Source organism: Eptatretus burgeri, chromosome 1 (assembly GCF_056783735.1).
Source record: "Eptatretus burgeri isolate ZD-2024b chromosome 1, Ebu_testis_v1, whole genome shotgun sequence".
NCBI lineage: Eukaryota > Metazoa > Chordata > Myxini > Myxiniformes > Myxinidae > Eptatretus > Eptatretus burgeri.
The window spans coordinates 134,199,175-134,226,699 of record NC_140961.1 but is presented as its reverse complement, the minus strand read 5'-3'; the positions used below and the strand labels follow the sequence as shown (position 1 = coordinate 134,226,699).

General features: G+C 46.3%; 1 protein-coding gene across 8 annotated transcripts in view; it reads left to right on the top strand.

Moving 5' to 3' along the window:
- The window catches only part of LOC147035473 (uncharacterized), a 270,907-nt gene that overhangs the window by 223 nt on the left and 243,159 nt on the right, over positions 1 to 27,525 (top strand). For 6 of the 8 annotated variants that reach the window (XM_085899190.1, XM_085899199.1, XM_085899171.1 and 3 more), the window contains exons 1-3: positions 1 to 4,600; positions 7,387 to 7,509; positions 20,940 to 21,068. The exon at positions 1 to 4,600 is cut by the window's left edge and continues 223 nt beyond it. In XM_085899190.1, the coding sequence (XP_085755316.1) occupies positions 2,650 to 3,822 (1,173 nt within the window). In that variant the 5' untranslated portion in view covers positions 1 to 2,649 and the 3' untranslated portion in view covers positions 3,823 to 4,600; positions 7,387 to 7,509; positions 20,940 to 21,068. Of the gene's footprint in view, positions 4,601 to 7,386; positions 7,510 to 20,914; positions 21,069 to 21,196; positions 21,639 to 27,525 lie in introns of those variants that run through there. The other 2 variants (XM_085899145.1, XM_085899208.1) reach the window with 2 other exon arrangements.

The following is a 27,525-nucleotide window of genomic DNA, read 5'->3' as shown; positions in this document are numbered from 1 at the left end:
CCTTGCGTTGGGAAGGCTTAATGGTGATTTTTCGTCATGATGGTTTCCTGCACCAAGGTAGCAGTTATTTTGGCCTCATTCTCACATTTTTGAGGCTCCTGCAGATTGTGAGGCCCTAAGCTGTCGCTTGTTTAGCTTATGCCTCAATCCGGCCCTGCTGAGTGTGAAGACACCTCAAATAGGAAATTTGATTTAGTTTACCTCACGTTCTGTTTTTAGCAGCGTCTCGTCTCGCGTAGCGAAAGCTGCTCTAAGAACGCTCGGTGTTGTTGTTGTTCTTCTTCTTCTTGTGAAGAAAAAACCTTTATATTAGGACTCGGCTCTTTTATATACAGGATCCGGATCTCCTTAAATACTAAGCACATGTACACATCCTCACATTGAGGGTGCCTTTTGAGAGTGTCTATCATGAACTTTGAAATATATTCGGACATTTGCTTTAAAGTTTCGAAAAGTTCACGTAACTATTTAAAGATTATTCCATTTAATGTATTGTAATTTCGTAAATACACTATTTATATCGTAAATACGTAAATACACTATGACGGGTATTGCTATTGGCTTAATCAAGGTACGTGATGAAATATCAGAAGTTGTTGATGTTTTTTTTTTTATCTGACACAACCTTTAGGATGCTGCTCTTGGACATATTTGTCCTTGTTATTACTCCGTCTTGAATTATTACCATTGTAAATATTTGATTTTCATCAAAAATCCGTATTTATTTAAGTTGCTTGTATCTGTTGTGGGTTCGAGTATAAAGCTCTTGTGCTACCGTCCTGGTGAACGCCTTTGGTATGTCCTAACCGTTAATCGTCCCGTGTATGCCATAATCTCCGAGGATCACGTGTTCGCCTCCAAGGAAAACCGCTCAGCGATCCGGCCTGGTTTGGTGTTAACCGCCTGTCCACAACAATGTGGTTGGGGGAATTAACGTAACCGCCAAGGACCGTGACGATATGTTTTAAATTTCAACCTGATTGGATGCATGGTCTGGCAGCTACCATTATTTGATTTTTCTGAATATATATATATATATATTTTTTTTTTGAATGAGGCTCACTTGGCTGTGCCTGGAAGGGTTTGAGAGTAGAGGTGAAGCAACTGAAATGAGAATCCTATCCAGGTTCCTCCTGATGACTTCATTTTTGCTTTTTGCTTGTTTGGGTTCCTTCTGATTACTCCAATGCAGGACTGGACCTATTTGGTCTTCCATTTGATTTGAATTTAATTAATTTTAATCCCATTCTAAATTCAATTGAATCATAACAAAAAAAAGTCATGGGTCAGGGTCAGGGTCAGGGTCAGGTGTCCAATCAAAAAGGGACATCATGACACCCAGTCATCACTGCAAGCAGTTAAAGTGGCACTTCTAATTATGTCTCTTATTAATTGCATAACACCAGTACACAAACACCATAACAAAAGTCCTGGCAAGGATCTGCAATCTCTGATTGCTCTATTTCTTGTCTACCTTTGTGCATCTCAAAGCCACAATTGCTGACAAACTAGGTGATTAACAAGCTCGAATGAGCTAAGATCCTCGTCCTCTTAATGATGACGTCATAAAAACGAATATGACGTCATTGTGATGTATCAGGTTTGCGATAAATTATCTGTGCTAATGCCCGGCTTGATTCCCACAAACAAAATTCAAACAGCTTGCCTAGTTTCAGAGGTAATGGTATAGGCGATTTCCATTAGTGGCGATATTATGACATCAACTTTTTTTCTGGGAATAATTTCCAAAATCGGAGATTGTTACTGCCTGCGCGTGGGCTTTCTGCATATACATGGCAAGTTTGACGAAGATCCGATGAAAACTCTGGATTGTGAAACAAAAAATAGGAATGACGTCATGGTGATGTATCATATGTGCGGTAATTCATCTCTGCTAATGCCCTGTTCGATTCCCGCAAACAATTCAAAAAGCTTGCCGAGTTTCGGAGATAATTTTTTAGGTGATCTCCATTTGCAGAGATATTTTGATGTCAACTTTTTTAGGAGGAATTTTCAAAATTTACTGTCTGTGATGGTCTGTGATTTACTGTCTGTGATGGAGATGGTTACTGTCTGTGCAGGGTATTTTTACATATATACGCCAAGTTTCAGGAAGTTTTGATGAAAACTGTATGCTTTGAAACAAAAAAAGTCCACAAGAACAACAACGTGAATAAGACTTAGAGATCCTCCACGAGGATCTAAAAACTTACCTGTAGTTGTCAGGCTTGTGTAGCATCCTTAACTTGTACATGATTAGATATTGTGGGACCAGTGATACAGCAGTGAAATAACTCCAAATTACACTGAACAACAAATTTCAAAATTTTTTCTTTACTGGAGATGTGTAAAGTGATTAAGACTAATTTGGGTACGCTGATTTCAAAAATCATAACCGTTTTGCTGTATCACGTCAGGATTTTCAGGAACAGAAATATTCCCATTGCCGAGAAGTCAGGATTTCAATGAAATTTACATATGTCTTTAACATGTCTATTTCGTACAATTGTTGTTAACTTGTGTTATATTTCTTTCTTTCAGATAAAGATGAGTAGGCGTTCCTGTACCAATCATCCTGACAACTTCTGTTATGTCTGTGGTCGGTAAACCAAAAAAGATCAACAGCGAAGTATATCTACAGCAGTGAAAATGAAGGCCGCCTACTTTCACTACTTCGGGTGTAAGGTGGGGGACCAAGAACAGAGCTGGGCACCACACATCTGCTGCACAAGCTGTCACACAACCTTGACTCAGTGGTTGGTGGGCAAGCGCGCGAGCATGCCATTTGCGGTGCCCATGATATGGCGTGAGCCGCAGAATCATCATGATGATTGTTATTTCTGCTGCACAAGCATCGCCGGCTTCAACAAGAAGACTAAAGGTCACATCAAGTACGCTGACTGCGTCTCTGCTCGTAAACCTGTGCCTCATGATGACGAGAACCCCGTTCCAACACCTCCAGCTGATCAGAACATAGCTGTAAGCAGTGGTGAAGAGGATGGTGATGATGAACCTTTTGAACCCGACACTCAAGAATCACACCTTCTGAACCAGGGAGACTTAAATGATCTTGTAAGAGATCTCTCGCTGTCAAAGGCGAAGGCAGAGCTGCTTGGATCAAGGCTGCAGCAGTGGAATCTACTTGAACCTAACACCAAGATATCCTTGTTCAGAGCACGTCACAGAGACATGGCTGAGTTCTTTGAGATGGAAGACACGATGACATTCTGCAGTGACATCAACGGTCTGTTGAAAGAACTTGGGTGTGATCACGATCCTGCAGACTGGCGCCTCTTCATCGACTCGGGGAAGAACAGCTTGAAGGCTGTTTTGCTCCACAATGGCAACGAGAAACCATCAGTCCCACTGGCTCACGCGTTCGGCATGACAGAGACCTATGAGACTATGCGGCAGCTGCTTGATTCCATCAAGTACAATGACTTCAACTGGCACATCTGCGGAGACTTGAAAGTGGTGGCGCTTTTGTTAGGGCTGCAGTCAGGCTACACGAAATACATGTGCTTCCTTTGTCTCTGGGATAGCAGAGACGACAAGAATCACTGGACGAAGAAAGATTGGGAAGAGCGAAAAGAGCATGTACCTGGTCGACACAACGTGAAGCATGTCGCCCTTGTCGACCCAGCCAAGGTTTTCCTTCCACCAATCCACATAAAGCTCGGCTTGATGAAAAGTTTTGTACGGGCAATGGATCTGAATGGGCGTGGGTTTTTTTTTTCCTCAAGGAAAAGTTTGGCAACACCTTGTCGGAGGCCAAGATCAAGGCTGGTGTCTTTGTTGGACCGCAAATCCGACAGATTATGAAGGACGAAACTTTTCCGACAACTCTAAACCCCAAAGAGCTGGCAGCGTGGAGGAGCTTCAAAGCTGTGACGGACAACTTCTTGGGGAACGAGCGCGCGGACAACTATGAAGAAATAGTGCAGCAGCTGCTGGAGTCCTTCAGGAAACTTGGCTCCAGGATGTCCCTGAAAATCCATTTCCTACACCAGCACCTGAACTTCCCTGACAACTTGGGAGCAGTCTCGGACGAGCACGGCGAGCGATTCCACCAAGAGATTTCACTCATGGAGACGCGTTACCAAGGGCGGCACAACCCGAACATGATGGGCGATTTCTGCTGGTTCCTGCATCGTGAAACTGACACAGAGCAGCACAAACGCAAAGCCAAATGCCTAAAGCATTTTTAATTCCATTCTAGTGGAGTTTTTCTGTAATTTCTATAATTTTGAAGCATTCATGATGAAATAAATGAATAAATGAATTTTTGTAAATTTCATTGAAATCCTGACTTCTAGGCAATGGGAATATTTCTGTTACTGAAAATCCTGACGTGATACAGCAAAACGGTTATGATTTTTGAAATCAGCGTACCCAAATTAGTCTAAATCACTTTACACATCTCCAGTAAAAATTTTTTCTTGTTCAGTGTTATCACTTCCTTAATTACATATTCACCATATCTCAATGTCGTGACTTGGAGAACAACTACCAGAAGAATGTCCTTCATCTCTTGTTGGCCACCAGTGAAAAGATCCAAAATGAAAATCTCAATGTTCATCTTCCAGATGAGTTGAATGCGGTAAGTGTGTTCTCCTTCTGTGCCGTTTGCAGCCATTCATAAAGATATTATCAAACTAAGGCAAATGAAGGATAAGTTTAAACCACTTGCTGTGGCATTAAGGCTGATCCTTGGCCTGTCCTGCAAGTTATTCCAAAATTTGTTCACAGTCAGCCAATGCTTGTGGTGATCTATTTACCAATAAACTATCTCATTTGACTCAGAATTCCCAAGAAATAGTTTCCCCCGATGTGGGTTTTAATTTGACAAGGCAAGTTGAACAGCGAGTGAGTTTTTCAACTTTTAAACAGTCGCTACTGCTTGTGCACAAAGGCATAACTGGAAATCATTAGAAACATCTGCTCCCTAAGGGAGCAGCCAGGGGAATATGGGAGTGGGGGGGGGGGCAGCGGGGTGGGGGAGGAGGGGCTGGGTACATTGAGAGGTTTGTCAGGAAGGTATTCGTTTTTATCTGTGGGGAATGTGATGAGCATAGAATGCCTCAAGGACACCAGGTTTTCTCCAAAAAATTTTCAGTTTAGTGTTAAACAACAGCAGTGACTGTTTAAAAAGGTAATCGTACGTTGGATGGAAATGACCAATTTGTGGTTTTAATAATTTTAACTTCCGGTATGTGTGCCCCATGAAATGCCACAACAAGCTATTTATAGACCTTAACATGAGTGTCACCCAAGGAGGAAAACCCCCTTGGGGAGGGGGGGGGGCAAGTGAAGTTGTATAATCCCCATGGCAAGTTTGGTTGAGATTGGATAAACAACTACCGAATGTATCATGGTCAGACAGACACCATACTGCATATTTTAGTTTGATAATGTGATGCATTTCAATCAATAATAACAATAATAATGTGACATGCTATAACTAGCAGGAAAAGCCCCTTTTTGTATACAAGATCAATGCTCTCTTTTTAAAGTGAGATTACAGACGACATCAAACTGATCGTGGGAAGGAGGGAAAGAGGAGGGCACAGACGGATTAGTTGAATGAATGAATGGGAAAGCAAGGAACAAGTGTCCAGGCAAGAGGAGTGGATGTGAAGAGAGGGGGGGGGAGGATCAGGGATAAGGAAGGAAGACTTGGTGAGCTGGTGATGGACTGCCATCTTGAATCTGATGGGGGGGGGAAAAAGTGGGATATACCGACTCAGGGTTGTGATACCACAGGCAGGAGAAAAGGAGAACAAAGGTGTGAGGGAGTACAATAAACCTGGATTTTGAAAGATTAACAAGAAGAGGGTTACTCGAAGAACCCATGCATTCACAGTTGAAAGAAAGAAGAAAGGAAGACAAGAAGTGAGGCAGTGGAAAACAAAAGCCACCAACGTATCTGCAATGAGAGCAACAGACCTTGAGTCTCAGCCTCTTGGTGCGAGATGCCAATGTGATGAAGATCCCACAGCATCCAAGAGAAACATGTGAAGTGGCACCAGTCCATAAGGAAGAACACTACACTATAAAGGAGAACAGTATACAGGAGAAATACCTGTAGTGAGGCTGAGGTGATGGTAGACACTGGTGAGGATTATTGATGAGGCTCGGGAGGTGGTTTTTAATGGCAATGAAACATTTAAAGATGTAGACGCTTCATCGTGCAAGAAGGATCGTAGACAGAGTTATGTTTTGTTTCGAAGCAATGGGAGTATGGGTAAGAAGAATGGTATGGTCCATATATCTGCATGCGTTAGATTATATTCTTTGAACAGGGAAAAATATCAGAGCAAGTCGCCTTGTAAAACGTGCATTGAGGAGGCAGTGAATGCTACCTTTAAGACAGGAGAGAGTACGTTTGTTGTGTAAAACCTCCTGGTTGAGCGAGGCCGGGTGAGGACTTGGGTACAACAGCACAACTGGAAAGTGCGCTGTGCTTTCGGAGGAATCAGCAAGGACTGTTTGGCCGGCCATGGTGGCAAGGTCTGCTGTGGAGCCTTGGAGAAGGGGCAAAATACTTTTTATTGAGATTTCCCTGTGGGGCAGGACAACCCAGAAGATAACATGGCCACAGCTGCAGATGGCCAATGAAGGGGACTTGCCATGCATGAAGGCGATTCCAAAGTTTACGAGGGCCATAACCGCACTGAGCATGGCAGTTGGAGTTGTAGCCAGACCATTAGAAGGGTAGCATTCCTCTCTCTTCATCGCCTGCTTCACCAGCCACTTCCCTCATGAGCCCTGTGCCTCACCAATCTGCACAGGCAATACGGGAACCAAAACCAGCTCCTGCCTTGCTCAAGTCCTGGGCATGCACAATGAGCATGCTCACCAGTGCTGACTCCAGAGCATATGTGTTGAGTACCAATGAAAGTCCGGCATACAAGGGAGGTTCCCAACCAATTGCATGTGCATGCAGGAACTGCCGCAGTGCCAATCAAAGGCATTGATGCAGTGACCTGGTCCACAGAGGCTCATCACCTTCACAATGACTCCCTGTACCAGATCCAGACCTGAACTGGCCTCAGAAGCAGGGGATGTCCTCAACCTCTTGAACCACTAATTTTGGAAACCACCATTGGGGTGGCACAAAGGACAACTTCACACTAAACAATGACCTTAATACAGAGAATGAATGCTATAATGCAAATGTATACAACACGAAAGCCTTAAATCTACATCTGAAACTCCCTCCTTCAACCCCCCCCCCACGCTCTCCCAACCCTTCCAGCCCACAATCCCCTACCCCATAACCCACTTCCCCTCTCACCCAATGAACATGAGTATTTTATTATTAGAGTAAGAAAGAAAACATTTTTTTTTACAAACGTTGTAACAATGTGTTGATTTTTCTTTCAGCTCCTTGTGGATAAAAGTAACATTGAGAATTCGGTGAGTGGATCACGTCTTTTACAAATCGATGACATGGAGGATGAGATTGTACGTCAGGCAAACAATTGGTACAAGTCTGTCGATGATAAGGTAAGCATGTTTTCCGAGTGAGATGTGTGCAATGTAGTGCAGCAGATTACTGAAATAATCTTTCACTTGGTGGTACAAGCACCAAATTTGGTATACATGTGCTCCAGGACCTATTCTCTCAGAAAAGTACGTTACCCACGTTGAAAAACAAAATGGCCACCATTTTTCAAGATGGCCACCATTTTTCAAGATGGCCACCATTTGAGGTGGTTTGAATCTGTGTTTGAGCTAAATTTTGATGGAATAATGCTATTTTAACGTTCTATGCATTGAAATATATGTTTTTGAGTTAGAAAAATCCATTTCTGCACTTACAAAATCGTAATTATTGAAAACTAAGATGATATGACCGGAATTAAATGATGACAGGCTCTTTTAGCACTACATTTTGCAAAAAGAAAATGAAGAATAATATAGCATATACAGCAGGAAATTATTATCTTTTGATTCACGTGGTGGATTAGTCAATCATTTAGTCTCCACATTTGCATGCACACAACTGTGTACACTTGAGACTGAAGCGATAGCATTTACATCGCCCTTGGCATTCCGTCTTGCAGCCACATTTTAACTGCTGACAACTCTGGGCAATGGGTGGAAGGGTCGTCCAAAACACTTGCCAGACCTCACCATCTTTCTGCCACCCCCAGTTAGCAGGGTTTTCAGTTTGCATTTTGCACACTGTTGCCTGGCCCCATATGCAGCCTGCTTGGTAGGCAGACCGTTTGACATGCTGTATGAGAGCTGCGCTTGTTGGTGGAATGACATCATAAGACCTTTGCTTCTGAGCGAACAAGTCCAGTGTTGCCTCATCAACTTTGTCCATAGTGCTGTTCTTGTCATACATGGTGATGACAAACTTCTCAAGGACGTTGTAGTCTGCATTTTCCACGACTGGTGGGTACTGACTTAACTTCTTGAAGACGGGAGTCACTTGAGGGTAAACCTCCCATGCCTGCCATGCAGTTTTTTTGCCTTTTCCGCGAAAAGCTGACAGAATATCACAGCCAGTGAAGGCGTGAAAGAACAGCATGCCACTGGATTTATCTGGGCCAAGATTCGCCACCACGTCATGAATTGACAACCACTTAATGAACTGACCCTGGCCAAATTCAACCCACAGCATTTCCATGCCTGCATCTTGTTGGGTAGCAAAACCACTGACTGCAACAACGAGAACATCTGTGTCACATGCTTTAATCAACACAGACGTCATCTGTTGCTTGGCTGCATGAAGAGCATGAGTGAAGATTCTGGAGTCCGCTTCCTCGTGGTTGCAAGGACTTAAGCCATCAAGACTGATGGATCTTTTGGAAAGAGCCTGATCTCCTTTGGTCACAACAACGACATTGTCAGGACACATGGTCACTATCTTATCAGCAAGGAACCCAAAGAGCTGTCTTGTTGTTGTTGTCTCTCAGGAAACTTTTCCAGTTAGGTGGCAGCTTGGTTTTCTCCATGACTCGGCGTCTATCCCCTTTGCCTCTCTTTGATCTTGTTTCAGCCTTCAGGCTGGAAGTCCAATAAACATCAAAAACTGTCTGTCCTCACGAAATTCGATGAGTACATCTGAATCTTTGGAACCACATCTCGGACAGCATATTCCTGAAAGGTCTTTGATGTCTTTGGCGGCAATGAATACACAAGAGAGGACCCATCAATGATAACAGCATCACATACTGGTCTAGTGTCGGGAGGAGTAACTGTAGCTTCCAGAATTTTTACAAGTTGCGACTTCTGACCAGTGTGGAGTTTCCCACTGTCACTCAGTGCCGCAGGGAAAGACTGGTTTTCATGTTGGAAAAACTCAAGCAGGTCACACTCTCATGCTTGGCAGGATATAAAGAGTTGCGAGAACAGACGGCAATCATCTTTGAGTACCTGCTGCTTCATGTCACCAGAAGTTGCAGCTGCCTCTTGGCAAAAGAAGTCTGCTTTGTTCTTTTTGATGGGCTTATAGAAGGAGGCTCCCTCACCCAGACCATTGAAAAATTCTCAGAAGGCAACTTTACCTTTCTCAAGGTGAGTCCTTACAAGTTCAGCAGTACTGGGGATGCACGATGGTTTTTGAGTCCAATGTGAGCAGGTCTTTTGATTCTTCCTGAAAAGGATTGCCCAGATCCTTCATTTCACCAAACTATTTCTGGACCTTGTCAGAGAAGGATTTCTGAGATAGGCTGGTTTGCTCATGGTGCGTGATATCTTCATTTGCCACTTTGGCCAGTGACGCCAACTCATACTGTGATATTAGCACGCTAACTTCTGGTCCAGACACCATCCACCTACTCAGTGCAGCTGGATCCTCAGTAAGCCCAATGGCACCACCATCACCTTTCACTACTGCATTGGCCTGTTCATGTGCTTGGTCAATGGCCAAGGCAGAAAACTCCCTGTTAGTCTTGTGTACCACAAATTTCCCAGTTGAAATTCATTAAAGACCTCAGGGTGAGTGTGTTCCAAATTGACCATGTCTCTAAGATGGATGGGAAGCCATCTGGCATAGTTCACATTGTTGTTTGCAAAGAACAAGGGGATTAGAGCAGCCAGTGCTTCGCAATACAAACCGAAGTTGGCCTCCCTGAAAGACCTGACCAATGAGAACGTCACCAATTCCATTGACAACACAAGATCCCAGAATTGAAATTGAGGACTCTCTTTTCTGCATTTCTCACACCAGTCATCAAAATCCAGAGCTTCTTCATTCTCTTCTACACAATGATGCTCATATGCTTCCTTTTGGAGCATGTCGAGGCAACACGCTGTAACTTGGTGCATATGGCGTGTTCTTGTGACACTTGAGGCAGAAAGAAAGGACTCTTCCATTCCAGAAGAAGCCACCCCAGACTTCACAAGAGCACCTGTCCACCCACTGCTTTGAAGTAGGGTTCCAAGAGACCTTAAAGCAGTCATCTCTATGTGGAGGCCCCCAAACATGACAACACATTTATCCTCACCATACAGGTCAGGCCAGTGCCACTGGACTTGTTTGATAAGTGCATAAATAGGCTGGTCTGCGGTTATCACAGGGACCTGTCCTGGGTTGAGGTTTGCAATAGTATCCCTGACTTTGTTCATGGAGTGCCTTACAGTGGCAACTGAGTGAGCTTCATCAGGAAGGAGGGGCAGAAGTGCTGTAATACTCACTTCAAATGCAAGACCTCTCTTTTTCTCTGCATGATGGGCTGACCAAGTGATGTAAACATTGTCATGTACTTCTTGTGTGAGGCTAATCTTCTGCAACCACTCATATTCATTGGTTAGGGGGAGACTTGGCAGAGATTCATATGTAACTTTGCCTTTGGGAGGAGAAGGGTTCTTTGTTGTGAAGAACGCAGGATAGACATTTGTATACAAGTCAGGGATTTCTGGGACTTTCTTTACTTTGGTATTCTTAATTAGAATTGGTTCCCGTACTTCTCCTTGATTTCCTGATGTATGTTGAAAGATGGATATGCTGGTTCCATGGAATGTTGTGGTCGCCGTTATCCATCGCAGATGTGCTGAAAAGACCTTTCCTCAGTTTGGGAGGACCAACCACACCTTCTTCCACATATCTGGCTACAGCTGCATCTCCCAGCTGAGCTGATATGTCGAGTACTCGATCATATGGAATACTGAGACCATGGTCATGGAGCATTTCTACTAGGTGTCTCTTTCTTGTCTTAGCATGAACAGACATCCCTATGTAGACCGGAAATGGGGTTTCTCTGTCTCTGGAATGCCTGTGTGTGGCAGCACCTTTGTATTTGGCAAAGCAGTTGTATTGAAGGAGCTGAGCCATAGCCAGGTCAGTTGTAGTTGCTCCAAACCTCAGTTGAGACTTTATTTCTGCTCCATGCTCAATCATGCAGACAAATTGGAGCAAAGCTGGAGGTAATGGATCGTATACTGAAGTCTCATGAAGATTGCCCTCATATTTACATTTGTGATCAAGCATGTGCCTATGCAATATCTTGGCAGCTTTGGCAAGAATGATGGCATCAGAGGAGGTTGATGCTTCTGACATGACAGGACCTACATCCTTCTTGAATGTCAGATAAACATCACGTCCATCCTTGTAGGTTTCCAACGCAGGTATCTCTGCCAAAAGCTTTTCTTTCAGTCTGGTGGAGTTCACATCAGGTATATCTGTTCCAAATTGTTCAAGTCTTTCCTTGTAAAGACTCACCAAGTTAGCAAGTCGAAACGAAACAGGCCCATCACTGCTGTTTCTTGTCTCAATGACATAGGTAAGAAGTTCAGAGAACTCCAAAGGGAAGACTTCCTTTTCTTGGGATGACTGGACTTTTTCTTTGTTCTTGGCTGCAATGTGTGTCCTCTCTCTATGATACAGAGCTGTTAAGCAAGAGTAGTGGTATTTCAGTTCCAGGGCAACCACATCTCCACCGCTCAAGACAGTCAAAAGCTTGCCATCATTAAGATTGCGAGCACATTAATTAAGCCTCTCGTTTAGCTGCATGGTCATGGCTTGTCGCAACTTTGACTTTGGTTGTATCATTTCACATAGGAAACACCGTTGCACTTCCATGCTTGTTCTTCGCATTTTTGAGTGCCCTTCTCCTGGATCATTTTGAATTTCAGCTGCTCTTTTAGTGGCACGCTCAAGTTTATAGCTGTAAAACATTTTGCGACAATTTTGGTGGTACTTGGCACTTTCGCCTCAGTGTATCCTCAATACCACCTCCTTCATCCAATCTGGATGGGTCTAACCTGATCGGTAACTGGTGGATTGCCTGAAATTGTGGTAGGTTTTTTGCTATCATGGAATAACCATCAGAACTACACTCATAACGGGTTGGGGGAGACTTCAACTCTTCTTTTGTATCAGTCTGACAGAAGCAACACTTCCTCCAGTCAGTTTTAGGAGAACAACTCGACAGATTATTAGTGGACATATTTAGAGTGTACCAGGTGCGGTGGGACGCAAGAAGCACGCGGGCCAGCATCTACTCCGCTTTATTGCATGACCAGAAGCACACTCTTCCCACCCCTAGCGGGCGAGGCATGATATACGAAAACCCAATCACGTGACACAGCACACTCCTCCCCTCGTAAAATGACCCGTCACATAATGAACGGATAATCACAACATGACCATCGGAAACCCATCAACACTCATAATCCTCCAAGTACCGCGGCCGCACCCTGACCCGCCTCGGACGGGCAGCGCCACCAGACAGCCCAGGCTCAGACGCCTCCCGGCTCGGTCGAGGTGACACCCTCGCCGGACTCGCACTTTCCGCAACACCAGCTACCCCCGACTGCCCAGCCTGCTCGACGTCCCCGGGTAGGACGGCATCAGGCGAAGCCCCCCTCGGCGCCGGCCCAGCCAGCCCCGGCGATACAACGTCAGGTGCCGGCGATACTACCGGTGGGGGTCCCGCATCGTTCGGCTCGGGGAGGTGTGGGGAGGGGGGGGTGACGCTGAACAGCGATCATGCATCTGGTCCACGTGCCGCTTCCACACATCCCCACCATCAGTCCGCACCATGCAATTCGCCGGCCCCAGCACCACAGAGACCACCGCCAGCACCCATTTGGAACCGTGGAAATAATCGCGCACCATTACCCGCTGCCCCACCTCGAAGCTGCGCAGCCGCGTTGGACGCGACATCGCCCCACTCCCCGACCCTCCAGGTCGTAGCAAATCCAGCCTGGACCGCAAAGCCCGTCCATAGAGACGAATGGCCGGCGAATCACCCGTGACAGGATGAACTGCGTTCCTGTAATGGAGCAAAAAGACATCGACCACCGCCTGCACAGGTGCAACACCCCCCCTGCGCAAAGCCCGCTTCAACATCTTGACAAACGACTCAGCTTGGCCATTCGTCTCAGGATGATACGGTGCGGACCTTAGATGTCGAATACCATTCTGGCGCATAAACTCATCAAATACACCCGCGATGAACTGCGGACCATTATCAGAGACCAGGATCTCCGGCAACCCTTTATTAGCAAAGATCGTCTGCAGCTTCTCTACTGTAATGTTTGCTGAAGTATGCTGCATTACTACAACCTCCGGCCATTTAGAGAATGCATCAATCACAATCAAAAACATCTTGCCATTAACCGGTCCCGCAAAATCTACATGGACCCTCTGCCAAGCTCGGTCTGGCACAGGCCAGAGACCCGAAGCTCGACGCGGGTTATCAGCATCTGTCTGGCACGTGGCGCAACGCTTAACCAACTGCTCAATGTCTTTGTCCAACCCCGGCCACCACAACAGGCTACGAGCAAGACTCTTGGTCTTCACGATGCCAAGGTGACTGACATGCAGTTCTTCCAAACACCGCTGCCTGAACCTCGGTGGAATCACGGTCCTCATTCCCCACATTACGCACCGTTGGACCAACGACAGCTCCGCTGCGCGTGACGTGAAAGGTTGAAATGCTGGTGTCGAAGGCAGATCGCTCCAATTCCCCGTAGAAATCGCCTGGACGACACGGGCAAGCACCGGATCACGAGCCGATTCCACCGCGACCTGCCTGGCCGTGACCGGCCCGCTTTGGACCTGGTCCAGCGCGAACACATCGACCCGGTCGCCCAACTCAGACGCAGCTGGACCCTCCGTGCACGGCAAGCGTGAGAGCCCGTCGCAGTTAGCATGCTTCTCGGTGCTTCGGAACTGAATATCATAATCGTAAGCACCCAGAAACAGACACCACCGCTGTATTCGCGCGGCTGCTACCACCGGCATTCCGCGTTCGGGTCTCAGGATGAATTGAAGCGGTTTGTGATCCGTCTGTAAAGTGAAATGCCGCCCCAGCAGATATTGATGAAACCTCCGCACACCCCAGACGAGGATGAGAGCCTCACGCTCAATCTGGGCATATCCGCGCTCTGCTGTGGACAGGGTCCGGGATGCAAAACAAACAGGCCGCTCGGAACCATCATGCATCCTGTGGGAGAGCACTGCCCCGATGCCATATGCAGAGCTGTCGCATGCCAATAGGAGCGGACGCGCAGGCTCGTAGTGCACGAGGACCGTATCCTCTGTGAGCAGCCGCTTGACGCGGTCGAACGACGCCTGGTGTGCAGGCCCCCAAGCCCAGCGCTCGTCCTTCTTGAGCAACCGCGTTAACGGCGCAAGTTGTGAGCTGAGCCCGCGCACGAACCTTTGGTAATACTGGGCCATGCCAATGAACGAGCGCAGCTGCGTCTTGTCGCGAGGCGGTGGCATGCGCTGAATCGCCTCCACCTTCCGAGGACCTTTCAACAGCCCCTCCGGCGTGATGATGTGCCCGAGGTATTCCAAGCGCTGCTTGAAGAACGCGCACTTGTCCCTGTTTAAGCGCAGGCCGCACGCTTCAAGCTTTGTCAGCACTTGGGCAATGTTCGCAAGATGCTCGTCCGCCGTTTTCCCCGCAATGAGCACATCGTCCAGGTAGGTCTGAGCGGGCAGGCCAATGCAAACCTGATCCATAGTTTTCTGCCACAAAGCTGGGGCCGAAGCAATCCCAAAACAGAGTCGGGTATATCGATAGAGTCCTTGACACGTGTTGATTGTTAAAAGCTCGCTACTCCCGGGATCCATCGGCAGGTGAAAATACGCATCACGCAGGTCGAGCTTCGTGAAGTATTGACTCCCCGCCAATCGCGCATATATCTCATCGATTGACGGCAGTGGATATTGCTCCATGCTGAGCCCCGGGTTAACCGTGGATTTGAAGTCCCCGCACAATCGGACGTCTCCATTCCGTTTCAGCACCGTGACAACCGGGGTGTGACCCAATCCGAGCACGACACCCGTTCGATCACTCCACAGGCCTCCAGCCTATCCAGTTCACCCTTGACCTTGTCCCGCAGGGCTTACGGCACCGGACGCGGTTTACAAAACCGAGGAACCACCCCCTCCTTCAAGAAGAGTTTCGGCTCCATGCCCTTGAGTTTTCCAAGGTCGTCGCTAAACAACCCTTGATGTCTTTGAAGAATCTCCTCCAACTGATCCTCCCACTGGCTCGGCACGGGTTGCACAAGGTGAATTGCGGCCCAGTCTAGCCTGATGCAGGTCATCCAATCTCGGCCGAGGAGAGACTGCCCCCTCCCCCGTACGACGTACACCCGAAGCGTGGCGACCTGGCCTTGGTACCGCACAGACACGTCTGCCATCCCGACTGGCGTTATCTTCTCGCGGGTGTACGTGAACAGCGTGAGGTTTGACCTGATAAGCCTCAAGCCGTTGAGTCTACGCGTGGTCTGCTCGCCGATGAGCGACACCGCTGCTCCCGTATCGACCTGGAACGTGATCGGCGTTTCGTTCACTTCGACTTCCACCGTCATCGGGCGCGCCGTCGCCGGGCCAATTGAAAACAGGCTCAACAACGGCCGCTGGTTCCGCCCCGAGTCGCGTCGCCCATCGCCGTCCACGACTTTAACGGTGGCCGACGCCCCACGGCACACACGCGCCAAATGACCCACCTTGTGACAATTCAAACACACGTTGCCTTTACACGGGCATGCACGGCGCAGGTGTCGACCTTCACATCCCAAGCATGTCCGCGGGGTCACCCCGCCGCACGCGCGGCCGCGTGGCGACGTCCGACCCGCATCGAAGGTCGTGCGCGCGTCCCGGGGTGCTCGCGACCCCGCGTGGCCGGTGATGGCTCGCACATCCCCGCGAGTCTCCTCGACCGCTGTAGCCGTGGTGACCGCCGAGTCGAATGTAATGGCTTCATCCTTCAGCCGTAAAACCGCTGAAACCATTTTCGCATCTTGTAAACCAGCAATAAAACGATCTCTCTGATCCGAGCTGACCGCTCCCCCGCCGGGAACTTGCAGGCCACGGAAGAATGCTTAATCCGCGCCACAAACTCAGCGACGCGTTCCTCTGCCCCTTTCGAGAGGCGATCGAACTGGAATCGAGCGAGCTGCAACGACTTCTCCGGCGCCATGTGTGCTTTCATTTTCTCCACAATGTCCCGAAACGCCAGCCCGTCATCCCGGGGCCTGTTCGGTGCCACTAAATCACCCAGCAGCCGATGATGCTCCGGCGAAAGCGAAGGGAGCAAGATCGACTTCTGCTTGCTCTCGTCGACCACATTGTTCACGTGGAAATAGCATTCCAATTGCTCCGAAAACAATTCGAAGTCGTCCCCGTCGAAAACGGGCATAAGTCCGTATTCAACCATCCTTGTCGCCAACTAGAGTGTACCAGGTGCGGTGGGACGCAAGAAGCACGCGGGCTAGCATCTACTCCGCTTTATTGCGCGACCAGAAGCACACTCTTCCCACCCCTAGCGGGCGAGGCATGATATACGAAAACCCAATCACGTGACACAGCACAATATTGAACAGGTTAAGGCCGAGGGTTTATCCTTTTACCACCTAACCGTACAAAATACATAAGCACATTGAGATATGGGATACAACTAGGTTCATACATACAAATGCCCTACACCTAGCCCGATCGTTCATCCAGTGCCATTTAAGTCCCGTGCGATCTGTACACCTTCCGGGTAACTGAAGTCCCGTTACCCTTGGCTCGGCTCTCCCACGCTGGCACATCCTGTCAATTCAGGCGCGGCTATCTACTAGTGTAATACTACAACTAGCTATACTTCTAGCTGAAATATATACAGGGGCTTATTAGATAGCATTTGGGACACTCAAGTATACTACAAACTACAGTTTATGTTAGTAAACTCCAGCTACAAGTAGTTCACTATAAGCCGACACTGAACCCCATGCTGAGTCTCACATCAGTGATGTCACCAGTGTGCCCTGGTTGTGCTTGAACATCACTCTTATTCACATAATGTAATAGAGCTTGACCGCATCACCTCAATACATGATCACAGATGTTGCCCAGTAATATCTGTGATAATTTTGTCAAGGCCCAGTCACACCTTGACGTTTTAGCCAGCTTATGCCGATTTTTGGAAAATTTGTGTAAAACGCTGGTACACGTCGAATACGTTATGGGTACGTTTTGTATATGTTAAGACCACGCTGAAAAATACTGCCATAAGTGGAAGTACGCTGGCTTTAAACGTTGAACTTTTGGGTTTTCCTCGAATTTTTTCATGCTTGAAATTTTACGACGTATGCTGGCGTATGACTCACACGTTCCGCTACGCTGGCCATAAGTTGTAGGCACGTTATGTGATCGTTGACACACGTTGAGTTGACACACTTACTCATAAGTCGAAACGCGTCGAGGTAATGTTTAGCGTACCCGAAACTTATTTCTAACCTCTGAGTAACGTTTTGTAAGCACACGAACGTTGTTCACACTTTGCAACACGTTACTTGAAAGTACTACTACTACCAACATCGACATCAGTAAATTCTCTCGAACTACTACTACTACTACCAACATCGACATCACTAAATTCTCTCGAACTACTACCACTGATACTACTACTACTAACATCGACATCACTAAATTCTCTCGAACTACTACTATTGCTACTGCTACTGCCACTGCTACTGACATTGACATCTACTCAACATGGAGTCTGGAACACTGACGGGATCCTCTTGTGAAGCCCATTTGTATATACCAATTCCCCTAAACGCTGCCAATACACCATTATACGGTAGTTGTAAGTTAGAAACACGTTCAGTAAGTTATGTGGTTGTCCGGAAGACGTCAATCAAATTCGTCTACATACGCCAATGTGCGTTTGAGATACGTTACACATAGGTTCAAAGCACGCTACTAATAGGTTCAAAGCACGTTACTCGTAGGTTAAAAATTAAGTTTCGGGTATGCTAAACATTACCTCGACGTGTTTCGACTTATGAGTAACTTACAAGTAACGTGTGGTCGACATGTGTAAACGATTGCGGAGCGTGCCGAGAACTTAAGCCAGCGTATGCGGAACTTGTGAGCCATACGTCGAGTACGTTGTAAAATTTTCAGCATGCTTGAAATTTCTCGACGTACTAAACGTACCACGTAATATGCCAGCGTACTTCATTGTTTTTCATCGTGCTCCTAACGTATACACAACTTACCCATACCGTATTCGACGTGTCCCAGCGTTTTAGACACATTTTTCATAGGTTGGCATACGCTGGCTAAATCGTCAAGGTGTGACTGCGATGTTGACACTTCCAATTTTCAGGCGGTTATGATTTAAATCTGCGTGCGGCAGGTTTTTAACAGAGAACGCCACGAGTTCGTCAGCGATACGTGCAGCACGCTATGACTAAGTTAAACTATTGTTGGGCATAGGTCGTGAACGCCGACAACAGGCTAAGCATTCGTTGGTATAAGTTATCTTTAACACAACGAAATGTTCTGTGCCCGTTACTAATACCTTATGCATACGACCAACACGTTATGAATACGACCAAAACTTTAAAAAAAACCTCAAAACTTCAGCGTACGCCAACGTTTTACGTGCATTATTATACGTTGCCATTCCTGGCTAAAACGTCAAGGTGTGACTGGGCCTAAAGACAGCTACAAAAGTACTGATTTTAAGTCATGCAATGGCTGCCATCTTGAAAACTGGTAACCATTTTTGAATATTAGTGCCAAAATATATTTCTCCAGTCAAAATACAATCTATTTAACATTTGGATCAATAGCATGTTCCTATTTATAGACGTTTAGCACTGAAAACCCTTTTTCCTATTTTATGAGACGGCCATCTTGAAAAATGGCGGCCATTTTGTTTTTCAACGTGGGTAACGTACTTTTCTGAGAGAATGGGTCCTGGAGCACATGTATACCAAATTTGGAGCTTGTACCATCAACTGAAAGATTCTTGTGGGATACTGACTTAATCTGCCCCACTAATGAGGCCGAGCATAACAACTGTATAAAACAAGTTGGGTAAAAATGGGATCCGATTTATGATAAATTCCTTTTTTGTATAATGTTAAATCAAACATTGAATGGGTGTGATGTGTGTAACATGACTTTATCATAATGTTAAATTAACAGTAACACGTTAATATTAATTTAACATGAGCAGAGACCCGTGGAACAGGGTTCCGTGGAAAACCCTCTCGCTCCAGAAAACACTGCATCGATCACTCCGCAGAAAAAAAAAGTAAAGGTTAAGATATTTTGCTTATAGCTCTTCTTCTTCTTCTTCTTCTTTTTCTTCTTCTTCTTCTTCTTCTTCTTCTTCTTCTTCTTCTTCTTCTTCTTCTTCTTCTTCTTCTTCTTCTTCTTCTTCTTCTTCTTCTTCTTCTTCTTCTTCTTCTTCTTCTTCTTCTTCTTCTTCTTTTTCTTCTTCTTCTTCTTCTTCTTTCGGCTGCTCCCGTTCGGGGTTGCCACAGCGGATCATCCGTATGATCCGCATAGTGATTTGGCACGTTTTACGCCGGATGCCCTTCCTGACGCAACCCTGGTCGCCTCTTACGACACAGGGATATGGTACACCTATTTTAACCAGGGTATACTTTGCTTATAGCTCCTATAACCAGATATTTTGTTTAGCAATATTTATCCTAAGATATTCTGTTTATTGAACTTCAGCGGTAAAAGAGAAGATCTTTCTTTGATCACCCCCAACATGGAAAAAAAAAATAAACACTAAAGTAAAATCACTCAATATGGCGTTGGACCATCACGTGCGGCCGGTACAGCCTGGATGAGCCATAGCATAGAGTCCACCAACGTTTGCAATTCCGCAGGAGGGATGTGGCACCATTCTTCTACGAGAAAGTCAATCAACTCCAACCTGTTTAATACAAAAAAATCCATTGGGACCGTACTCTGTGCAGAGCGTTGTTGCTGCCGAAGCAGTCTCCAGGGCTATTGGACACAATCCTGGATTGGTCACCAGTCCGACACAGGATACTCAAAGGGCTCAATCATCCCAGCAAGTTGGTACTCATTTTGCCGAACTTGGAAGGATGACAGGCCGAGTCAACCCCACCTGGTATTAATTCAACGGAAAAGCAGGATTTGAACTCAGTATCTTAGGATCCTAAGCCCACCACCCAAACCATTAAGCCAACACCGGGCATAAACCTGTTTGATGGAGGTGGAAAATGCTGGTGTCGTTCCAGAATATCCCCATAAATGCTCGATTGGGTTCAGATCTAGTGTAGTGAGTGAAGGCCATGACATATAGATAACATCAGTGTAATGCTCATCAAACCATTGGGCGACCACACCTGCTCTGTGGATGGGGGCATTGGGCGGTGTCCTCTTGCAGCCATTCTATCCATAATTATAGGCAACCAAGCTTGTGAAGAATTTTATACATCACCCTAAGCATGCTGGGATGTGATTTCCTTAACACATGGGCCACACCAGTGTGGAAATCATTGCTTGGTGTCCCTCATTTACCCAGGTGTTTCCATTTTTTTCCACAACCTGTAGATCATCCAACTGATGGGGAAGAAAACGATGTGGTCATGCAGTTACACGAAGGAAAATGATTTTTAATTTTGGTTTCTTGTTATTAATTTTTTGTTACTTGTTATTAATTTTGGAAAGGGGGGGGATGGGGTCGTCCTTTCAGAACACAGAAGTGGAGTTTAAACGGAACCGGAAAAGGGTTCAAGAAATCAACAGGTTCGTGGAATTTCTGAAATCCGAAATGGATTTATGCAGCGAAGGAAGTTCGTGAAGCACGTGAGAACATGCAGAGGTGAATTATCCAAGCAATGTACTTGTATTTGCACATTGAAGCATGCAGCAAACCACACTTGTAGTTAAACAATATACAAGATTAATGGCTAAATGCTGTCGCTCTTGCTTGCATCTCAACACCCCCAGGCCTATGCCTACATCTTCTGTCTCTATCATTGGGGAAGGCCTGAATAGTTGTGTGACCGTTTGCTGCTGCACGAAGCATGTCGTTTTGAGTTTCAAAGCGAAAAGCGTTCCTCGCTCACGTGCCCAGGAAATGCATCAAGCAACAGTTCCCTAAGGTTTTAAGTCTTGCTCCCGGTGTGGCGAAGATGGCTCGTTATCTAAACCAAATTCTTAGTGCTACATATTGCGCTACAGTTGCAGATATTGGATGAATTATTGATAAGCAGATGTTGAATGCTTCCACCTTTTTACTATATCTGTGGTCATTGGCACTGCGGAACCCCCATAACACGTGATATGAACAATTGATTTACAAGCTTTTGCCAGACATTTACTCTTTTTGGGTAAATGTCATGTTCCCATTCTCAGTAAATCCTTCAATTTCTTATATTTCCAAATCACATCCAGGTCTTCAATGTCTCTTCTGTTTACCTCCGCCACCGAAGGTGGATGGAGGTTATGTTTTAATCCGTCTGTCTAAGTAGGATATCTCTAAGTTGTGGACTGATTCAGACAAAACTTGGTGGACAGGTTGGTCATGTGACAAGGGTGAATTGATTCGATTTTGGTGAAGATCTGAATCCGGATCCACATACTATATATATTTTTAAATTTTTCTAAGTGATTCTTCACCATTGAGCTCGGGCCAAAAACAATATACTGTATAGTTTGAGATCTCAAAATGTTGTGGACGAGTTATGACAAAACTAGGTGGATGAGGTGGGTCTGTGACAACAACAAGCCAATTCGATTTTGGTTCAGATCCAAATCCGGCCTTTCAGTGGGATCCAAAACAAACTGTTCAGCCTGGCGGAGGTATGTGCCGTTCTCGTTTGTCCTGCACGACCCTTTATGGCAGATTTTATTTTTTTTTATTTTTTTTTTTTTGTATACCTTGTCGAGGCTCGTATGGGAGCGAACACACAACGCACATCAAGGGGGCATGAGACAGGAGGGGAGGGAGTGGGAAGGACAAAATAGTGGGGAACAGAGACATTTGGAGATCTGTGGAAGGGAGAGGGATGGGACGGGGAACATGGGGAATAGAAGATGGACATTTCAGGGACTTTCAGGAAGGAAAGCAGGGAATTTGAAGGAGGTGGGATTGGGTGGATTATCAGGGGTAGTAAAGATCGAGGATTTGGATGGGGGATGGTAGTAAAGAGTAGTAAAGGGGTAGTAAAGAGGTGGTGGTGGTGAACAGCTGTTTTGAAGGCCTGGAGGGAAGAATGGGAATGAATAGAGTGAGGGAGTTTATTCCAAAGGCGGGAAAAAAGAGGAATGAAAGAGTGAAGGTGAGCAGTGATTCGTGATTTTGGTAGTTTTACCAGAAGGGGGTTGTTGGCGGACCTTGAGCGCCCTGCGGAAATGTGGTGGGGACAAAACACAGAGAGAGCAGGGGGGGCGAGGCTGGAGAGTAGACGGTAGAAGACAGAAAGACCACCGACCAACCTGCGGTGATTGAGTGAGAGGCCCAAAGACTCAGTCTCATTGCGGGAGATGCCAATGGTCCGAAATGCCTTTGTTTCTACAGCGTGAAGCCGAGAAAGGTGGGAGGCAGGAGCAGCAGCCCAGAGGGGAGAGCAGAACTTCATCAGGCTGTGGACAAAAGCTTTGTAAGTGGTCAGGAGCTGAGGTGGGCGAGGAAGGACCTTGCCCGACAGAGGATTCCCAGTCGGCGACTGGCTTTGGAGGCGAGGTTTGAAATGTGGCTTTCCCAGGAAAGGTCATGGCAGATAGTGAGACCCAGAAGCTTGAAAGAAAGGACTTCTTCCAGAGGATTGTTGAGAAAGTGGATGGGGGGGGGGTTCTAAACGGTCCTTTCGAAGAGACATAGTGAGAGTGTGAGATTTGTCCGGATTGAAAGACATGTTCCACGTGTTGGACCAGTTTGTGATTTTATCCAGATCAGCAGTGAGCGAAGAAGCTGCTGCTTGCCGGTCTGAGGGATGACCGATGGTACGGCAGAGGGTGGAGTCATCAGCAAAGAGATATAGAGGATTTTCCAGAGATTCGGAGAGATCATTGATGAAAACCAGAAAAAGAACAGGGCCCAGAACGCTACCTTGAGGAAATCCAGCCTGGACAGGAAGGGGGGATGAAAGAACTCCATTTAGGGCCACACGTTGACTGCGACTGGAGAGGAAGTCTGCGAGCCATGAGTGGAGATGGCCTTGGATACCATAGGAAGAGAGTTTGGTGAGCAGGGCAGGGTGCCAGACTGTGTCAAAAGCACGTTATATATATCCAGGGATACGGCTCGGATTTCCTGTCTGGCATTGAGGACCTCCATTCATTGTTGGGAGAGCAGAAGCAGCATATCCAGGATAGAGTGACCTGGTCTGAAACCAAATTGATGATCAGAAATCAAGCTATTGAAGAAGAAGAAGAAGAAGAAGGATTTGATGTCTGAAGCGATGATGGATTCCATCACCTTGCTGATGATTGGGAGAAGGCTGATTGGTCTGTAGTTGCAGGGATCTGTTTTTGCACCTTTTTTGTGCAGGGCAGTGATGTTTGCTGATTTCCAAGCAGATGTCAGATGGCCTTGAGCAAATGAGAGGGTGAATAGAACAGAGAGAGGGTGAGCAAGAGCAGAAGAGCAGGCTTTGAGGACACGTGGGCTGATGCCGTCTGGACCGGTTGCAGAATCTGAGTCATGGTTTGACAGCAAGCTCTCTACCTTGTCAGGAGAAAAGGACACAGAGTCCAGGGACAGTTGGGTGCGACTGGGTAAGGTGGGTAGAGAAAGTGATGGGTTTTGGACACAAGATTTAGCTGCAAACACCGAGTTTAGGCATTCAGCTTTTTCACGTGCGGTATCAGCAGTGCTGCTATTTGAGGGAAGGGAGGGGGTGGAGGGGGAACATACACCAGAAAAAGATTTGATTAGATGCCACCAGGATTTTGAGGAGGGAGAGAGGTTTGAGAGTTCAGACTTGAGATGAGAAAGATGTTGTTTTCTGGCTCTCCTGAGGGTAGATACACACTTGTTCCGAGCTTTATGGAAGGAACTGAGATTGCCCTCAGTTGGGTTTGCTTTCCATGAGGCAAGGGCAAGTTGTTTCAGGACAACTGCCTCACCACGAGCTTCAGTGAACCAAGGGCGGGAGGAAAGGTAGGACAACTGAACACGAGAGGGGATAAATCTGTGCATGAGGGAGAGCAAGTTTCTTTGAAAGAATTCCCAGGAAGAGTTGATGTTGGAGAAAGTAGAGATAGGAGACCAGTCTATAAGTTTGAGGGCTGCTTCGAGACCCTGTCAGTCGGCTTGAGTGAAATGCCAGACTCGACGGCGGTGAGGTGGTTCTCTGATAATAGCCAGAGAGATGTCCACTTTGACAAGGACGTGGTCAGAAGAACCGATTGGAGCAGAGGAAGAGCAGCAGATATTGTCAGGGAAATTTGTCAAAATCATATCCAGAAGAGATGGAGATTTGTTGAGATCCGGGTAGGGAAGTTGACCGATCGAGTCAGTCCCAATGAGTCGCAGAAAGCTTTTGCTGAGGTGCCATGACAGGTGAGAGAGGTACCCACACCTCGCCAACTGGCATGATTACAATTGAAGTCGCCACATATGAGGAAGAGAGAGTTTGGATGAGAAGATGGAAGTTGGTCCATGTTTTCAGATAGTGAGGTGTAAATGGAGTCATCACTGTTCGGTGGACAGTACAGTACACAGAAACATGAGGTGGGAGTTGAGGGGAAGCCGTAGCCAGAGGTATTCCTCGGGGTGTGGGAGAGTGAGGGCAGTGCATGGAGAGTGAGGAATAGAGTCTTTGATGAAGAGATCAACTCCTCCACCGGGGCGAGGCTCAGGTCTGTCAAACCAGAGGAGGGAGTAACCAGGGAGAGATAGTTGGGAGTCGGACACGTCTTGGGGGAGGAAAGTTTCTGTTAAGGCCCGGTCACACCTTGACGTTTTAGCCAACGTATGCCGATTTTTGAATTTTTTTTCTAAAACGCTGGCACACGTTGAATACGTTATGGGTAAGTTTTGATGACATTGAGAGCACGCTGAAAAACACTGCCATACGTCGTTGTACGTTGGCTTTAAACGTTGTACTTTTTGGTTGTCCTCAAATTTTTTCAAGCTTGAAATTTCACGACGTATGCCGACGTATGACTCGCACGTTCCGCTACGCTGGCCACAAGTTGTATGCACGGTCTGCGATCGTTGACAGATGTCAACACATGCTACTTGTAAGTTAATCATAAGTTGAGACACGCCGAGGTAATGTTTAGCGTACCCGAAACTTATTTCTAACCTATGATTAACGTGTTGTTGGCACGTTACGCGATCGTTGCCAAACATCGACAGACGTTACTTTTAAGTTACTCATAGGCTGAAAGACGTCGGTATAATGGATCGTCCTTGCGTCAGCGTCCACGACCATGGCCAGGACACTTATTTGCAGCATTCTTCAAACTTTTCTTCGGCATGACGAGGATGTTCACACTTCGATGTCTAGCTTGGCTATGATTCCAATTGTCCATCGGCAGCGTCTATTTAAAATAGTCGAGTTTGAGCGTTTTAACACGTTCAGAAGAAACGCTTCAAATTTCCAAACCCCAGCGTCAAAAAACAAAGGCGAGTGACAGCAATTTAAATCGTTCATTGTAAACAATGAAAATAGTTGAGTGGTACCGTTTAAAAGTCGTTGAGTGTAAAAAAAAATCCAATTGTTGAGCGCAAGCGTCTACTTTCAATAGTGGGGTTTGAGCGATTTAGCACGTTCAATAGAAACGATTAAAATTTCCGAGCGCCAGCGTCAAAAAACAAAGGCGAGTGACAGCAATTTAAATCGTTCATTGTAAACAATGAAAATAGTTTAGTGGTACCGTTTAAAAGTCGTTGAGTGTAAAAAAAAATCCAATTGTTGAGCGCAAGCGTCTACTTTCAATAGTGGAGATGCAGCCATTTAAATCGTTGAGTTTATCATTTAAATCGTTAAATCGTTAAACGCAAGGACGATCCATCATAACCCACACCCTCCCCCTCACACTCACCTACTACTGCCAACATGAACAAACTACTACTAATACTAATACTGATACTGATACTGTTACTGCTGACATGGACATCGACTCAAAAAGGACTCGAAAACACTGTTGGGTTCCCCTTTTATGAGCAGCATTTTTATATACCAATTCCCAAAACCGCTAGGAACACGTCTTTATATGGCAGTTGTAAGTTAGAAACACGTTAATTTTTTTTTTTTTGTCGACCGGAAGACGTCATTGGAATACGTCTACATACGTCGATGTGTGTTGGGACTACGTAAAGAATTGGTTCAAAGCACGTCAAACATAAGTTAGAAATAAGTTTCGCGTAAAAAAGACATTACCGCGATGTGTTTCGACTTATGAGTAGCTTATAAGTAGCCTTTGTGGACGTGTGTAACCGTCCACATATCGTGTGTAAAACTTATCCCCATCGCATGCGGAACGTGTGTCATACGCCGAGTACGTCGTAAAATTTTGAACATGTTTAAAATTTATTGACGTACTCTACTTACTACGACGTATGATAGCGTACTTTAGCATTGTACTCACGTATACCAAACTTACTCATACCGTATTTGACGTGCCCCAACGTTTTAGACACATTTTTCTTAGGTCGGCATACGCTGGCAAGATCGCCAAGGTGTGACCGCGATGTTGACACTTCCATTTCTACGGCAGTTATGATTCGAATCGTTGTGCGTCAGCCTTTTAATAGGCTACGTCATGACATCGTCGGCGATGCGTGCAACGCACTATGCCTAAGTTAGACTATCGTTGGGCATCGGTTGTGTAGGCCGACAACAGGTTCAGCATTCGTTGGTATAAGTTATCTATAACACAACGAAACGTTCTGTGTCCGTTACCAATGTGTTATACATAAGACCAAGTCGCTATGAATACGTCCGAATCTTTAAAAAAAAACATCAAAAGTTCAACGTAAGCCAGCGTTTTACATACATTTTAATACGTTGCCATCGCTGGCTAAAACGTCAAGGTGTGACCGGGCCTTTAGGCAGATTATGTCTGGTTTGTCAGTGGCAACCTTTATGGAAAGATCTGAAAAGTTTGAGCGAAGGCCCCGGATATTTGAGGTCCATACTTTTAATGAAGAGGTATGGGAGGAGGCTTTGGGTGCAGGGGGTGGGGGAGGGGGAGGGTGGGACAAGGGATGGGGGGGGGAGGTAAGGAGTGTTGTTGAAAGAGTGTGGGGGATCGCAGAATAGCTTGGGGAGGGAGGTGAATGAGGAGGAGAAAAGGCTCTGTGGTGCTGGGGGAGAGGGGGG